General features: G+C 40.0%; 1 protein-coding gene across 1 annotated transcript; it reads left to right on the forward strand.

The window, feature by feature from the left end:
- The first annotated feature begins 12278 nt into the window (after positions 1–12278).
- Positions 12279–18632, forward strand: rorb (RAR-related orphan receptor B). The gene is made up of 10 exons (XM_030791402.1): positions 12279–12297; positions 13754–13839; positions 14035–14176; positions 14505–14930; positions 15365–15486; positions 16671–16803; positions 17178–17285; positions 17594–17704; positions 17939–18051; positions 18474–18632. The coding sequence occupies exons 1-10, from the start codon at positions 12279–12281 to the stop codon at positions 18630–18632; spliced, it is 1419 nt and encodes a 472-aa protein (XP_030647262.1).
- The last annotated feature ends 297 nt before the right edge of the window (positions 18633–18929 follow it).

Consider the following 18929-nt stretch of genomic DNA (forward strand, 5'->3'; position numbering starts at 1 on the left):
CTTTTTGCGCCTTGTATGTCTGTGTGCATAAGACAGACTGTATGTAGTGAATTGTGAATGTGACATGTGCACACTTTTCCACATTTATATAAACTCCAAGACTGGATCTTTTCAGTGTAACATATGGGCTAAACCATAAATGGAGTAGAAATGAACAGTCAGACTGGATGAGATGTAGGCCTGCAGTATGCTGAGATGCACCTGATGGCTCCTGTCATCCAATCTCGTAATTCTAGCACTATATCCGCTTCTCACCTCCACTCTGTTTTCTTGTTCAGTGCTGCTGCAGGGCTGGTGTTAGCTTTCTTACATCCTCGTCACACGCAGATCACATTCGGAATCACACACACACACACACACACACACACACACACGCACACACAAGCACAAGCACACAAGTATACATTCTCACATTCCCCCTCTCTCTCTCTCTCTCTCTCTCTCTCTCTCTCTCTCTCCCTCTCTCCCTCTCTCTCTCTCTCTCTCTCTCACACACACACACACACACACACACACTCACATACACAAACACTCATTTCATTTCCGTTCACTTCTCGCACGGTTCCTTTACTCTGACCTCCAGGTTTTAACCCTTCCCTAGGCCCTGTAGCAGCCCACAAAACCCACATCACAGTAAAGCACAGAGACCCAAAGAGGCACAGCCACGCATGAGGTCCCAATGCCAATAACATTAGCATCATGTTAGCCCTCCTGGGATGAGGGCATTTCTCTATTGATCTACCAATCCCAGCGTGCGTTGGCAAAGAGCAGAATTTGATCAATATAGACACACGCGTTAATGCATTGGACTGTGAATAGTTGTGTTAGAGTACATTAGCTAAAGTATCCTCTAACATTTTACCTAAAGAGCAAAACATATACAAGGGTGATTCAAATGAATATCTCAAAAGTGGGAGGAATTTCTGATTCTGTCCTTAGTGTGGAAATGATTTTCTTTGGGGAGTATTTGAAATAAATTACATCCCTGAATGTAGTCATCTTTTTACCAAATTGAAAATTAATTATATTGTATTACAATGTACTCTCAACAACTTTCAGAAACTTAATTTTTTTGTTTGTTTTTACTTTTGCTTCTTTGGTTTGAAGCACCTTCATGTTCAGAAATAAATAATATAACCTGTCATACAGGCGTCACTATTAGTGATAAGAACAATCAATGTTAACTTGACCTAAGTTAGTGTCACCTCAGATATTATATATCAAATGGATCAAATAAAGTCCGTTTATGGACGCGGACCACTAATCAGGTATGTTTACAGCTCTATGAATATCTCTGTGTGTCCAGTTTATGTAAAAAAAGAAATCTTTATGATGTATCCTATTAATTGAACTTTGAAATGATACATTCTTACTTTCTCAACACAAGCCAGTCTCAATCCATAGGATATGCAATACCTAATGTGAAAATTAGACCCAGGCACTTACTAAGTGGACGGCGAACTGATAATCTTCTGATATGCTGATGAATTAATATGCATATGGATACAAATGTAGACTAGTGAATTATGTGAGATAGTACATGTATGTGTGACTGGTTCAACACTGTTATTCTACACCATTTTCAATGGACACTGTGTTTATCACCAGAGTAATTGCCATTGAAATTAGGAGGAAGAAAATCAATAGTGTGTATATATATATCTAATGACAGAACAGCAATACTATTGTGGGTTTCACATACGCCTATTTAAGGTTTCTGATTCTTTATCCAAGTTAACAAAACAGTCATGAAACCGATTATAACTGGGAGAATACTGCCATGCACTCTGTGTCCTTGAAAAAGAAAAAGAAAAGAAAATGAATGTACGTTAATGCTGAAATTCACGTTTACATATAACACTTGAAATACTTAATCATGTGTTTGTTGCTGCTTTTTAATTTTTTTTTCCCCTCCTCTTTTCGCTGACTAATCGCTCGCTCACTCTTACATAACTTGGGGAAGATTATGCAAAAACAGACCAGGAACTCTAATCCCCCAAAATGAGGCAGAAAAAGTGGCGCTCCAGTAAATTCAGTTCAACCCTGTTCAGTTATGTTCTATTCTGTCAAGAAGACATGTGAGCAGAAAATGCTAGAAGTAGGTAGCAAAACATGTTTCTTTATCAGAAGCCAAACTAAAGATGTATCAACAACTGACAGATGCACAACATTTCAGTCATTGAATACATACAACTGGGTGGTTTAGAGTTGCATTGCCTGTGGTTGTTTCGTGTTTGTGTGTGTGTGTGTGTGTGTGTGTGAGGGGTATTGAGAGAGGGGGAGTGTATTGTGTGTGCAGTCAGCTTGCAGTGCCTGTGTTTGGGTGGCAAAGGTAAACAAATTGTTTCTATACACTGCTTAACATGAGCAACTGAACAAGTTAGTTTCTTCTGAAGGTCCCAGGGGAATTTGCAGTGCTGTCTTACAGCTGATTTTCAGAATTTCTCCTATATGTTTTTTTTTTCTCCATACTAAATATACAGCATGCTTCGAACTGAGAAACATACTGTGTGTTATCAACTGGCAACCTATGATGCTTCACACTTTTTTTTTTTATTTGATATTCATGGGTTCATACATCAGAACAGAAAATATTTTTTTCAGCATGGACACATTTTTCTCCTGTGACGAATCTCAGTATGGAATGTTATGATTAAAAGATGTCACAATTGTTTTTACATGCCTCTTCATTATGATGTCAGAGGGGAAAAAAGAAACCTTTCTACTTCCATTTAAGCTTAGCCAGAGAGAGAAGGAGAGAGAGAGAGAGAGAGAGAGAGAGAGAGAGAGAGAATGAGAGAGCATGTTACATAAGAATGAAATCCGATCTGTGAAGTAATTCTCTTTGCTTGGAGTGGTTTGTGTGTTGCACTTCTTTAAACTTCCTCCCCATGTAGATCAATATATTTCTGTATTTGTATGTATGTGTATAGGTCTACGTGTGTTTGTGTGTGACTGCATATTGGACACATACACTGCATATGTACATATACACTGAATGGTAGCAGTAAAATAGCATATAAAAACCTATCCAAAACTAATGAGCATACATAACCCTGAAAGCTGATTAGCCCAGATAGTAGACAGCCTTAGATTCCTGGCTCTTTCCTTTGTCTATGAGTTAGCAAACATAATATGCTATACAGTAATATATGCTCAGTTCCCTCTTCAGTATAGAACGTCATTTTAGAATGAAGTCGTAATCAGAAATAATAAAATGGTTTCTGTGAAGGATTAGTTTAATTCACAGTTGTTGAGATTAACACTGTGAGATTATGTTTGATGGGGGGATGAAGGTGTGACAAACAAATTGCAAGTGTGTGTGTGTGTGTGTGTGTGTTTGTGAAGGAGTGGGTGATAAATAAGTGTATTTTACTGTGCTGTCTTGGCACAGGATTTTTCTTTTTATGTAAATAAAGCTCTTTTCAGTGCAAGAGAGGCAGGGAGGGAGGGAGAGAGAGAGAGAGAGAGAGAGAGAGAGAGAGAGAGATCAGGTAAAAAGGTAAAGAACAGTCTTAGATTGTCTTTTGTGATCAGTTTTTGCCAGTGTGTGTGTGTGTGTGTGTGTGTGTGTGTGTGTGCGTATGTGTGTGTGTGTGTGTGTGTGTGTCTGTGCGCAGAGAGCTCCTCGTGGGAGCTCTTTGGGAAAGGACCTCGTTAGACTGAATTAAATTAAGGCCTGAGGCAAGCTATTACCATCCCATCCTCAGAGAGAGAGGAAGCCTTACAGAGCTACAGAGGAGGTACACATGTAAAACACACACATATACGTACAGAGGAGGTACACATGTAAAACACACACATACATGTACAGAGGAGGTACACATGTAAAACACACACATACATGTACAGTGGAGGTACACATGTAAAACACACACATATACGTACAGGGGAGGTACACATGTAAAACACACACATATACGTACAGTGGAGGTACACATGTAAAACACACACATATACGTACAGTGGAGGTACACATGTAAAACACACACATATACGTACAGTGGAGGTACACATGTAAAACACACACATATACATACAGACGAGGTGCACATGTAAAACACACACATACATGTACAGAGGAGGTACACATGTAAAACACAAACATACACAGACATAGGAGGTACACATGTAAAACACACACATACATGTACATAGGAGGTACACATGTGAAAGACATACACACAGACAGTGGAGGTACACATGTAAAACACACACATGCACAAACACAAAGATCATCTTCAGGTCACACAAACAGAGAAGCACCCACACATGGACATAAACACATGCAAATACACACATACAAAACACATGCAAACACACATAAAAATACATGAACACACACACACACACACACACACATACACACACACACACACACACACACCCCGCATATTTATTTATTTCAGAAGCTACATTATCTGTTTATACATGTGCAAACATGATCTATTAATACTTTTTTTAAATACAGTATTTTAATTATGCTGACAAGGGATGGATGTTTTTATGTTGCTTCAGCAAAGTAAAGATTACCACAGAGGGCAAAACTGTATCCAATTTATGATTTACTTTCTATTGTAATGCTACCCAAAATTTGTCCCTCCTGAGAGAGGTCTTGTTCTCTTCTCTCTGTCTGTCTGTCCCTCTCTTCTCTCTGTCTGTCTGTCCCTCTCTGTCTCTCTGTCTGTCTGTCCCTCTCTCTCTCTCTTGCTCTCTCTGTCTCTTTCTCTCTCTCTTTTTTTCTCTTTGTCATTTTTGCCCCAGTTTGTGCCCCTGACATGATAGATGATGTAATGTTTATTGCTCTGAGAGACAATTTGATGCTGAGAGAGAAAGAGAGAGAGAGAGAGAGAGAGAGAGAGAGAGAGAGGACGCACAGTGGTCCTTCCCGTAGGCAGAGTGACTTACTAACCCATTTAAACATTTCAGCCTACACACACATACAGACACACACACAGACACACACACAAACAATGAAAGAACACTTATTGTTCCCAGACAGACAGAACATGGAGTGCTACTCACAAACACCTACTTCATGGTACTACTTTTTTTTTTTTTATGTCAGTCATACCTATTCATATTCATATTACATCATATGTATTATGTATCATATTTTCACCCACATACAAAGCAACTGAAACATTCGTATTACTTTTTGTGTTGCTTCATCTCAACCTGTCTGGAGATTAAGTTCATTTTCAGTTCTTGTGCTTTTAGGCACATCTTTCATGTGTGTATATGAAACAGTATAATATGGCTCAGAATGCGCATTCATAACGGTGCATGTGTATTGTGTTTGTATGACGATGGCTGTCTCAGGACATCCTGTTGGTTTCCATGTGCTGATGATAACATTTGGACTTATTACTTCCACCTAAACGCTCACATGCTCTCTAACACAAAGCTGCGCAGGTTGACAGGGTCAACAAGGTTGTTGTAGGAATGGAGGTCACAGAGGTCAGTTCATTTCCTTAATAGGCGGAGTTAACGCTCTCTTCTCTGCTACAGACGTAGTATGTTTGTGCCCACGGGTGAGTGTGTGTGTGTGTGTGTGTGTGTGTGTGTGTGTACAGATGAAGGGTGATTTTCCACTGACAAACTGTAGAAAGACTGTGGGGAAGGGAGCATGGTTTTGTTGTTTACATTTTAGTGTTGAATGTTTTATTTTAGATAACATTTTGATTTGAGCCCGCAAATTTCCACGTAATGGCTTGTAATTGAACCTGTACATTGATTTCAAATGCCAGTACATGGAGGTCAGAGTCTGTGTGTGTGTGTGTGTGTGTGTGCGTGTGTGTGTGTATGTGTGTACATGCGCACGTACACATGTACGTTTCTATATGTTTTCATATATTGGCTTTTAGCCAGTGGGTCCCCTTCTGTAGCTTCGTTGCACTGGCCAATGAGAGAACAGCACAACCTCTCTCGAGCCCCTTCCAGCTGATGTCATGCTACTAGCGCCATGAACAATTACCCATGATGCACCTGTGACAGCAAGCTGGGCAATTGAATGCCCTCTGACACAAAGAGTGTGGAATAATGAAGATTGGAAGAGTGTTGTGCATCGAGTGTGATGCTCTCTGACACACACACACACACACACACACACACACACACACACACACAGAGTACACAGAGAAGGGAAGAATCATTAGGGTTAGTAACGACAATGAGTAAGAGATAAACCACAGGTTATTGATTGGAAGAATATTTATGTTATCATGAGAGTGATGTTAAACACTTAATTATAATAAAACACATGAAGATAAAGTTATTACTGATAGCCAGCTCTCTAAAGGCTGACGGCATAGTTTTACATAGTGGAATTTCAAACGTAGTTTTTATTTACTACATAGCTTTCACTTCATCGTTTTTTCATAGTAGAATTTACTGGACAAATTGCAAAATAAAACCTAATTATAAATGCAATGTTATGCAGCATAATTAAATACCATAATTTATGAAAAGATATGGTAATGTAGGTAGTATTTACTCCTCTGTTTGCCTCTACTGTCACTTATCCATCCATCTTAAAAGACTTAAAACTGTCGCAAAGGATGAGGGTGATCAGAATGATAGTGCTAACAGTCGGTGAAAATGTAGCATAATGTTTAGATGCCCATGGCTAGAATTTTTTTTTTAATGCCTTTCCCCAAAGCAAAAACTCTAAAACATGGATGAGAACCACATGTCTATCCAGACTGCCCATCCTAGTCCTACTTATTATCCAACAGCCCCCCCCCCCTCCCCCCTTCCAAGGGGGGCTTCTTCTCTAACCGAAAAAAGTGACATCAAGTGGTCGCAATTGGCTATTACAAGCCCTGATAACTCAATCTCGTCGTTTCCACGGAAGTGACTGACAGCTCTCTGTCCAAGTCTTCATCCGGTAAAATGAAATCATGAGTGAGAAGAAGCTTTGAAGCTTTGGTCGCTTGTGTAGTGGTTCCTTCTGTCATTTGTTCTCTCTTTCGGTTGTGACCCTGGTGATATCTACGGTTTTTTTTGTTTTGTTTTGTTTTGTTTTTTGAAACAGACTAATGACTGACAGGTGTCTGACAAATAGTGGTAGAGATTCTAATGTTTGTCAGTGACAAGAAATCCGTGGCCTACAAAAGATTCCCTTTCATGGTATAGGCATTTCAGCTATACAAGTGTTTGTGACATACCTTTGGCCAACCCATCAGACAATTAGACAACAATCCAATCAATACAGAAAAACAACAATTCTGACAAAAAGATTCTCCCTCTGCTTGTATATAATAACATGAAAACAACATGATCATGCTAATGATAATGATCTTAATCCTCTGTATGACCAGTGGAGATTTGTAATGACAGTTCCTGTAATGAAACATCCTTCCTGCTAAAGTAAAGTAAATAGTGATAATTAATGTCACCGTAATTAAGACTCCTAAAATTACTTAGCTGGGAACCGTGTTGGCTTGCACCTGTCACCTAGACACAGCAAAACCATGTGTGGTAATAATATGACAGCCTGTATTTCTATTTGTTAGTTTAAGTGTGTGTGTGCGTGTGTGTGTGTGCGCATGTGTGTGTGTTTAATAAATTAAGTTGCTTAGCTTCTTCCACCATCCACTTTAATGAAGCTAATTAAGGAACTATTTAAGGAGAAGGGACCCCAGGGACAGAGTGGAGCTCCCTGTATCATTAGCAATCAATTAGCACACTCCACGTGCTTTTCACTTCTCTCTCTCTCTCTCTCTCTCTCTCAAACACACATACGCACAGAGAAATCATATTCGTTTGATAACTCTCTCTGATAACATTATTTTTTTAAGCAGGGTCAGTAGTGAGCTGTAGAGGCTATCCTGGCCATAGTGAGCAGGCAGAGCTGTGGCCAGCTGCAGTGCTAACAGACAGGCTAACTTGTGCTGACGGTTTACAGACCTGTCCATCCTTTGATAAGCTTGCTGAGAGCTGAGCTCACCTAAAACCATGGAATCGCCAGCACTGCACTCACATCCTTACATAACCACGGATAACCCCAGTGAGCACTGGTGCGCGCGCACACACACACACACACACACACACTATACACACACACACACACAAACACACCCCTACATACTGCACCATACACACATTATTTGCTTAATCTGTGCAATATCAATAATATTATCTAATTCACAGTTTTAAGTGAGCATACTATGGGTAAATAAATATTTATCAAATGTATGAAATATGAAATATTTAATTGTGTGCAAGAATGACTCCATTAATGTGGACTGTTTATATATTTGGGGGAGTGGAGAAAGGTCCGATGACATCACTTGCATCACTTCCTGTTGACTTGAGTGTGTAAATCATCATCCTGACAACCAGACGATAAGTGGAGGTGGTCTCCTTGGCAACGATGTGGTGGACACGGCTGTTTTTTGATTTCACATGACAGGTTGACACTTGAAGGCCTAGCGGCAATGTTAGCATTAGCGTACACACAAACACACACACACGCACACTCACGCGCACACACAGACACACACACACACACACATAAAAACGTCTTTTCTTCAAATTCCAACTAGTCCGACACACCTCATAGGCATAGCACACGCATTCAGAAACAGTCATTTTAGCGTAGGTGTTTTGTCACAATGGAAGCTGTATTAATACATAACCAAGCCTGTATTCTACAATCACCAAATATGTTTACTGTTGCACACCTACATATGCATATCATTCACTCAAAGACAGGAACAGAGACAAAATCATGCACAAACCAACTCTAAATGACTCGCTTGGCTTTACATACTGAATCACATACATACCCACACAACAAATCAGAAGCATATAGTAGATTTTTTTTCTCTCTAATTTTTTGAGTTTAAGCATTATCTCTACAGCTCTACAGATCATCTCTAATTTGTACGGATTACAAGTGTCAAAACAGGGACGTGCAGATGTGTCTGTGGCATACTCTGCTTTATATATATATATATATATATATATATATATATATATATATATATATATATATATATATATATATTTGGGTTCGTGCTTTTTCAGACAAAGAACATTAGTCGACAGAATAAGCGGAGTGCAGAAAGTGTGGGCGTGGGGAGAGCAGAAAGAGAGCTTAACTCCAAACCTCCATAAAAGCTGTGGTGTTGACAGAGCAGCAGCAGTGGTCTGGGAGAGGGGTTTGGTTCATGAATATGCCTGAGGGCTGCACAGTGTCGCAAGTAAAGAACAAAACGTATTGAGTAATAAATTGCAGCAGTGTAAATAACAAAAGAGTAAACACTAACTTTTTTTTTTTTTCTCAGTTGAACCTCTTAAGAAGGAAGCAAATAATATGAAGAATTGCCGTGTGACAAAAAAAAAAATGAATTAATGCAGATTGTTCTTTTGTTTTCAAGTTCACAAATGTGAACATGGTTCGAAACAAGGATGGATGCAGGATGTCCTAGACTGAGAAGAGTCTGAATTTAATTCCAAGACCTTATAAATGTGCACTTACTTAAATGTACGCACACACAACACGAAGGTACAAATGCCATACATACACTCCAAGCGTTCATAAAACACACAAAACTATACACATAAATGTCCTTTCAAACACACATATGCATCCATTTAAGTGTCACATGCTTTACTCTATCGGCAGTCAATACTTCTGCAGCCGGGCAGACAAGTGGCCTGCTTTTTGTGTTGCTATAAAAAGTTCCTGTTCCTTTTTTCGTAGATGCTTTTGGTTGGCGTGATTTTTTTTTTTTTGCAACATTTGTGTGTCTGTGTGTGTGTGTGTGTGTGTGTGTGTGTGTGTGTGTGTGTGCATTCATGCCGTACCTCAGGCCCCACCAGGATTCTGACCCAGTTTACGTTTGGCACTAAGGAAAGTGGGGCAGCACTGGAACCAGTCCAGTGTGCTCTGGTCCGAGCCATCTGTACAGGGCTCGCTGTTCCTTCCATTTTTTCTCTCTGTGTGTTATTATTCAGTGTTAAACGAATAAAAGAGAGACTGGGACTTCTGCCCATTGTTGTTTTTCAATAGCATGGCAAGAATCTACAGGACGCACGCCATAGGGGACACCCTGTAATTTTGTTGCCATTTTATTGAAACATGACAATGGGGACAATGGACATATGTAATCCTGGCTCACCCAGTTTTAAGTTTTGTATTGATTATGTGTTTGTTTATTTATCGCTTGAATTACGTTATTTTGCAACACAACAATGTAGCGCTCTCATTTTTTTTGTGTGTTATAATCTCTGTTGTAATCATGTAATAACCATTTTATTATAGTTGTTACACTGTTACAAACCTTTGTAAGGCTTTGACTTTGCACTTACCCACGGCTTTAATAGTGATAACAGTAATAATACTTTGTTATATGGATTCATATAATGTATAATTTCCCTTCTTTTAGCGCCTAAGTTGTGTCTTTTGTCACAAGAACACTGTAACTATTATAAAACTGACACAGCAGCAGCCCGCTGTGGTTTCACAGTGGACACCAGTTTGTGGATTAATTGACAGGCAGAAATTTAGCAGAGCTATGATGAAAAGCAGTTACCTTTCACATGTGCTGAAACATGAAAGTGTCCTATTTTTATATCAGCGTAAGGGGGTGTTCCTTTTATTTCTGCTGTCATAACCTGGGGTGGAAATGTTATATCAGGGAGACTACGTGCATTTTAGTCCTGTTCTAATTCTGTTGACAGTGCGCCTGTTTTTAAAGGGAACGCGGAAAGTTCACACAGCGACTGGAGGAAAAATAAATGGGAAGAGATGAATGTAGAGGAGAAATGGGAAAATGGAGGGGAATGGAAGGTAGAATAAAGCAGGGAGGGATGAGCAGGTCGTCAAGAAAAGATATTTTGTTTGGCTGGCACTCATTTGCTTTTCTCTTTTTTCATTCATTCCTTCGACATGGATTTAACTCCATCTCTCTTGCCCCATTATGTGACAATTCTGTTTTGACAGGTAGGTGCAACAGTGTAACACGATATAGGTATAGATAGTTGCCAACAATGTAGAGATTATCATTATTGTTATGAATCCCACAGGAAATGCATCTTTAGCGAGATCTCAGTCTCCACAAGTAAGTTCTCAAAAAGTGATATGAATTTGAGCACACTGTGAGTATAAGTGTTTCAAAAAAATACAAACATTATAAATATTACAATGTGATACAGCCAAAGTCAATTTTAGTTCGTTTTGCATTCTGTGCAGTTGGATTCTGTGTAGAAAACATGCGATCAGTATTCATTTGCACCATCATATTTGTAAGTGAGATAGCTTAATGGATGCATTGGTTTTGATGATGCCAGTTTTTGTTCTTATAAGACCATTTTTATATGAGTTATTAAGCATTTGTGTGTAACCAAACCCTCTGATAACGGCTGTGCTGACTTCATTTGCTGTGAATTTTTGTGAAATAGATTATGAAAGTTTTATGATTAAGATTCAGTGATTCAGAATCAGTGTCATTCATCAAATAACTGTTCATACTGGCCTTTGTTAAAGTTTAACACGTGACGGTTTATCAATCAGATCAGGAGGGGGGTTGATAATGACAATGTTACCATGGAAATGACCTCCCATTCATAGTTCATGATGCGGGGTCTTTAAGGTCATGTGCTCACCCTCACAGACAACGAAGGCGGTGGGGGGGGGGGGGGGGCTTACAGCAGTTTCGTACGGGAGCCTGAGATTGGGAGATTGGGCATAGAGAACTGGGCTATAGACCAAGCACAGCTTAACCAAACGGATAACCCGACAGTGGACATGTCTGTTAGTGCTAATCTCATAACACCGCGCACGCGCGCGCACACACACACACACACTCACACACACACACACACACACACACACACACACACTCACACATATGCACATATACACAGACAGTTTTCACATGTAACCATACAATCAATATAGATCCACTACAGACTAATACAGACATATTCACTCATACAGCTGCACAATGCTAACAGTACAACCCCACGCTAGCACATCATGCATGCATTGCGGACACACACAGACATGCATCTGCCCACACACTCACACACAGAGAGATAGGCTTATTCTGGACGGCTAACTGTTCCGGACGTACGGCGTCACACAAACACACTGCACGTATACGCACACACACCCGCATAGTGGGGAGTTAACGTGTACATGCTCACTGCTGAACATGCGCTAACCCACACACACACGTTCAACAGCCATTTGGGTTTACACAGCATTCCTGTTCTTACAGGAGTGTGTGTGTTTGTCTGTGTGTGTGGTGTGCACTGCTTAGAAAATGAAAACGGATGTAGTAGGTAAGAAAGTCGCCTCTTACTTATCTTCATCTTCATTTGTAAATTGATAAATTCAGTCTGCGTGTAATTTCACTTTAATCAAATAGAGGCACTATGGATATTACTGTTGCGTGTGCTTATTTTGAAATGTATATGTGATATGTAGCAAATATATTTATTAAGTTTTTCCTTAGTCAGACTCAATGAGCTTACAATGCAGTTTTTACAATGCAAATTTAATTTAGATTTGTGACCATTGTCTCGTTGAGACAGTCCTTTGGTAAAATGCATTTTGAGACTTTATTATTTATTATTCATTTATTTGTGTTATTTTTTTCAAGACTATTAGCAAGTCTGGGGATTTTCAAGGGGCTAGAATTGGAGAGGATGCAAAGAGCTCATTACTTAGAACCTACCACCAATACCTGAGTGGTTAAACTATAGAAATGGCTTATGTTTGACTATGTGAGGCTTCTCATTTTTTTTCAGTGTTGTAACTTAGGCTGTTAGAGCATTGCTTATGCAGATGACTGTGGTTTGAGTGTGGAAAGATTAATTGAGAATTGCGGCATCAGATAAGCCCATGGAGTGGTTAGAGACACTGTGTGTGTAGAAATAATTTAGGATTAGATTGGGTGACTAATCTCTTTATAGTGAGTGTGCAGTCTCAGCAGGGATACTCAGACATGGGTTTCTCTCTCTCTCTCTCTCTCTCTCTCTCTCCCTCTCTCTCTCTCTCTCTCTCTCTCTTTCTCACTTTCATGTCTTGTGTTTCTGGGAGTTTCTTCTCCACTTTTCTCCATTTTTCCCCTCTTTTGCAAAAAGCCAAACTGTAAAGACATGGACATACGTGGCATTTATTGTATGTGTGTGTGTGTGTGTGTATGTGTGTGTTAAACCATTAAACGTTGCATGGTTATGTAATTATCCTGTTACTAGCACTGCTTCACTTCTAACACTTTTGCTTCGTATCCAGCAACTCATGAAAGTCCTCTTTATTCTTAGAACTTTTTTTTCATAACCAAACAAACAAACAAACAAAAAAAGCTTAAGATACATTCAAATTTGGCAGCTTTTCTTTTAATCTTTTCTGATATTTGATAAAGTGCAACTGCATCATGTTCTGCTTTTGAAATTGCATTCCAAAGAAAGTCAGTTAAAGATCTGTTAAGTCTATTAGACTGATTGGATCTGACTGAGTAGTTCTGTCCTTAAACTTAACCCAGCGCACCCCCACAGTAATGTTCTCTCTTCTTTTGTTAAGAAGAGGACTAAAATGACAAAATGTCAAAATGTCTTGACAAATTTCAACTCCCTGTTCCTGAACTCTCCAGCAGCCTTCGTGCAGCAGTTAGTCCCAGAGGGGAGTAGAGTAGCCAGGTTATGTCTCCTTTCTGAAGCAACTCTTGAGAAGGCCTCTTGTGGTGTTTGTCCATGAACAGTTGTGTAACCCTCTTCTTTTATCCCCCATTTGCAGCCCAAATCGAAGTTATACCGTGCAAAATCTGCGGAGACAAGTCATCAGGGATCCACTATGGAGTTATCACATGTGAGGGGTGTAAGGTGAGCTCTGTCTGCCTGTCTGTCTATCTATCTGTATGTCTGTCTATATCCATACAATTCATTTCTTCCTAACGACAGAAATTCTTTAAAGCGAGGTATCGAGCGCTATATCGAATGTAACTGGAATGAGAAGTGGACAGGATTTGGTTTGTCCGTGTTGGTATTAAAGTATCCCTCCTTTTGTGTAATGTTCAGGGGTTCTTCCGGCGCAGCCAACAGAACAATGCCTCATACTCATGCCCACGTCAGCGGAACTGTCTGATCGACAGAACCAACCGGAACCGATGCCAGCACTGCCGGCTACAGAAGTGCCTGGCACTTGGCATGTCCAGAGACGGTGAGAATAGAGAATTAAATCTCATCAACTCATTTTAAAAATCGCACCACCAACAATCAAAGTCATCGCGCAAGAAATCGCCACCCTTTATGCTAACTACTAAGCATCAAATGCTAAATTTTCAACTTTGATTTAGCAACACACATACTGTTTCAGTAACATCTTGCATTATTATGCAGGAAATCAGTATTATATCGGCGTATATTTTTAAATACATTAACTCATGCATCAAACATATATATCGTTTTAGGAACACCTATTGATCCTCCAGATCCTTTATTTTTGTCTCTTTCTTACTTTTTTCTCTTATCCCTTTACCCCTCTCCAGCGGTGAAATTTGGCCGCATGTCCAAGAAGCAGAGGGACAGCCTTTACGCTGAGGTCCAGAAGCACCAGCAGCGTTTGCAGGAGCAGCGGCAGCAGCAGACGGGGGAAGCTGAAGCCCTGGCTCGGGTCTACTCCACCAGCCTAAGCAATGGTCTCACCACCCTTAACCACGAACTGGGCGCCACCTATGCCAATGGCCACCTTATTGACATGCCCAAAGGACAGGGAGGTACCGGGGCCAATCCAGGAGGGTTCTACAGTATGGAATCCACACAGCCATCCCCTGACCAATCAGGACTGGATATGGCAGGACTGAAACAGATTAAGCAGGAGCCCATCTATGACCTCACACCTGTGCCCAACCTCTTTAGTTATGGCTCATACCAGGATAGCCAGGTGGTCCCAGGAGTTCCTATGAGTGAACTAGGTATGGCCCAAAAAAACTATCTATCTATTTATCTATTTATCTATCTATCTATCTATCTATCTATCTATCTATCTATCTATCTATCTATCTGTCTATCTATCTATCTATCTATCTGTCTATCTGTCTATCTGTCTATCTATCTATCTATCTGTCTATCTATCTATCTGTCTATCTATCTATCTATCTATCTATCTATCTATCTATCTATCTATCTGTCTATCTGTCTATCTATCTATCTATCTATTCATGTGTCCATCCATCCAGCCATCCATTGGTCCATCCATCCTTCCATCTGGGTTAGCTCTCCAGCTAATCCTATTCAGTTTACAGATCAGTTAGTGAAATTAACAAGTTAATCACCAACCAATCATAGGTGATTATTCCGGTGTTTAGCTGTGTATGTGTCTCATTGGCGTTGTTTTGCTCTTTAACAGACAGAATTGCCCAGAACATCATAAAGTCTCATTTGGAGACATGTCAGTACACAGCAGAAGAACTGCAGCAGCTTGCCTGGCAAACACACTCCTACGAGGAGGTTAAGATGTACCAAAGCAAGGTGAGTATGTCTTTCACCGAAGAACACGTCTGACCTCTACCTCTCCGGTTTTCACCACATTTTGTCTTGGTTTTTCTTCTGGAAGTTACATGTGGTAACCTAGCTTATTTATTCAAGACCAAAGTAATTATGTTAACCATCACAGAACATAACACACATGTACTGTCACTGTTCTCTCACCTGTTTTCTATGTTCCATTGTTTCTTGCTGTCTTGTCGTCAACATCTCTCTATGGGTGAGCCATCAGCCCGAGGAGACATTATGGTTGTTTGTTGTAAATCTTGCTGAATGAGAGCATGAATAGAATACAAAGAGGTTAAGAAAAACGCAACTCCCTTTATCACTTTCTCATTGTCAATCAGACACACTCCCTCTCTCTCTCTCTCTCTCTCTCTCTCTCTCTCTCTCTCTCTGGTCCTCTCCTGTCTTTTTCCATCCTGCCATTGTACCTCCTGTCTTTGTCTCCTCAATGGAAGCAGATTACCAATGCAGTTCAGTTCATTAGCGTATCTGTGGCACTTGAGCTGCGCCTTCTCTAAATGTTTTAAAGCATTGATACAGAGAGAGAGAGAGAGAGAGAGACAGAGAGAGAGAGAGAGAGGGAGGGAGAACTTAATGAAAGCCTCAGAGTACAAAAGGGAGGGGGTAGACCCACTTCATTCCTCTCTCATTTCCCTGTGTCAAATGGATTATAGCTAATTACAGTGAAGTCCTTTGAAACATGGTCTTCTTACAGGGCAGAACTACAGAGCACACAAAAGCAATTTGCTGATATCATATTTTTGGTATTCAGAGTGTTTCTGCATGGATATACCATAAATGGGAAAACTTCACAAATTCATCCTTTTTTTTTTCTCGGTCTTGCCTTGGTGAACAGTACAAATTCAAACAGAAAATCTAACATGCTTTTATCACAAAATTAAAGACATTTATCATATATGAGCCTAGTTCCTCTGCAAAGTCTGCTAAACAAAATGTTTGAAATCAAATGAAAGGATTTGTATCACACTTTAGCTAAGCTCAATTAGGAAACACAGCCTGACGTAGGGAACTGTTTTCTTCTTTGTGATCTGCCCAGCTTAAATATATCTCAGGCTGTAGACTGATAACAAATGCTAAGTGATATGGTGTGTGTGTGTGTGTGCGTGTGTGCGCGTGTGTATGCGCGTGTGCGTTTTCTCCAGACACGAGAGGTGTTGTGGCAGCAGTGTGCAATCCAGATCACTCATGCTATCCAGTATGTTGTGGAGTTTGCCAAGAGAATCACCGGGTTCATGGAACTATGCCAGAACGACCAGATCCTTCTTCTCAAATCGGGTCAGTGAAGTACCTCATTCAGATAAGCAGTCAACAGGACCACCTAGTCCCCGCATGCGGACGCGCGCGGGGATGGAGGAATGTGACAAATCAAATAACTGCACATCGTAGAGACAGTAGCCTTGTAGCTTTTCTGATTTACAGATCTTGGGTCATTTGTTTTATTTCTAGTCCTTTTTCTCTCATTCTAGCACGTTTTCACGTCAACCCAGTTCAATACAGAAATGTTTAACAAAACATTCAGTGAACTAATTCAAATCATCATCAGAAATTGCAATCAGAAAGGACATAAAACGCTATTGCTAATGTCACTATTATTACAACAGAAACAACAATAATGCTAAAAATACTAATAATAATTTTCCCTCTCTCAGGTTGTTTGGAGGTGGTGCTGGTTCGCATGTGCAGGGCATTTAACCCTTTGAATAACACAGTGCTGTTTGAGGGAAAATACGGAGGCATGCAGATGTTTAAAGCACTAGGTACCACAGGTCTTCCTTTTCTACCTACTTCCTGTTTTAGTCTGAATAAATGAATACAGTAAACATGACTCTGTCGTGGTTTTTTGGTTTTGTTTGGCTCAGCGGCAGTGCTGGAAAGCTCCTGATAATTCAGATTTTTAAGTGGCTAAAAAAAAAAGAAGAATAGAATTAGTAATGACAGTTCTGTGTGTGTGTGTGTTTGCATATGTGCTTGCGTGTTTGTAAATGTCTCACTCTCCTTCTTTCATTTGTTTCATTCATTGACTAATTCTCCTTTTTCTTTCTCTCAAACGCTGTCCTCCCTCCAGGTTGTGATGATTTGGTTAGTGCGGTCTTTGACTTTGCTAAAAGTCTTTGTTCACTCCAGCTAACAGAGGAAGAAATTGCCCTTTTCTCTGCTGCAGTCCTCATCTCAACAGGTTAGCCTTCACTGCTAACTTACTAACTTATACACTATACATTCTGTTCCCTCTGTTGGTACCCATGGGATTTCTGGGCCTTGTTTACACAATCTAACAGTAGCCTCAATGGTGATACCAGTGGGAAGATTATTTAGAATATAATGTCACTTTCTTCTAATCTTGACTTGAATTTCTGTTCATATATGAAGGCTTTAATGAATGTGAACGAGTCCACAATGTTTTCTCTAACAGATCGGCCCTGGTTGATGGAGCCCAGAAAAGTCCAGAAACTTCAGGAGAAGATTTACTTTGCTTTACAGCACATCATGCAGAAGAACCATCTGGATGAAGATGCTCTAGCCAAGGTAAATTTTACTTGTAGTAAAACTTAACCCACATCAGAAATTTGTCTGTTGTTTAAGGGACAAGGTGTGCAAAGAAAAGACATGAGAGAGAACCAATTTCCCTCAGTCTTGAAAAAATGTTTCACGTTACGGCACAACAACAATCTTAGTACAAGAATAACAATGATAAATGTTATCTGTATGAATGTTTTAGAACTGAAATCTTAACTTAGTTTAAGTATGTGTGTCTGTCTTATTGTTTTTTTTGTTTGTTTGTTTTTTTGTTTCTTTTTTTTAAAGCCCCCCCCCCCCCCCCACCCCGCAAACAGCTAAAACAGCCATACCAATCATCATTCTAGTTGAGAGAGTTCTATTGTAGCATAAAAATGTATCCATATATTTGTGCAAACCATTCTCCATTTAATCTTTTCCTCTCTCAACAGCTGATCAGTCGTATTCCGACATTATCAGCGCTGTGTACGTTACACACAGAGGAACTGCAAGCATTTCAGCAGCTACATCCAGAGACGGTCAACGTGCTCTTTCCTCCGCTTTACAAGGAGCTGTTCAACCCCGACGCGGCTAATACAATACCCAAGTGACAACATGCCGGTTCTGATGATGGAAACGGGACCGTAACACAACCCAGGACTTGAAGCAGTCATGAACGGGGGCAGTGACAGAACGAAAGAGTAAATAAAAAAAAAAAGGCCAGTTGTAGCCACCACAACAAGAGCAACAGGCATCGTACAGCCAGAAAAAAAAAAAAAAAACTAGGAATGTCCCGCAGTACAAAAAAAAAAAAAATATTCAGTGTCCAGTTCACCGTTACAGTCTAAAGAATGTATATATGCACCCCCAAAAGACAGAGGGAGCTCTCCAGAACAGACCAGAAATGT

Source organism: Chanos chanos, chromosome 14 (genome assembly GCF_902362185.1).
Source record: "Chanos chanos chromosome 14, fChaCha1.1, whole genome shotgun sequence".
In the NCBI taxonomy this organism is placed as follows: domain Eukaryota; kingdom Metazoa; phylum Chordata; class Actinopteri; order Gonorynchiformes; family Chanidae; genus Chanos; species Chanos chanos.

Excerpts from the sequence above, each read along its gene's own strand:
- rorb (XM_030791402.1), top strand. Across the intron at positions 14,931-15,364 it reads AGTTCCTATGAGTGAACTAG|ACAGAATTGCCCAGAACATC; the intron begins GTATGGCCCAAA and ends GCTCTTTAACAG. Across the intron at positions 17,705-17,938 it reads TGCAGTCCTCATCTCAACAG|ATCGGCCCTGGTTGATGGAG; the intron begins GTTAGCCTTCAC and ends TTTCTCTAACAG.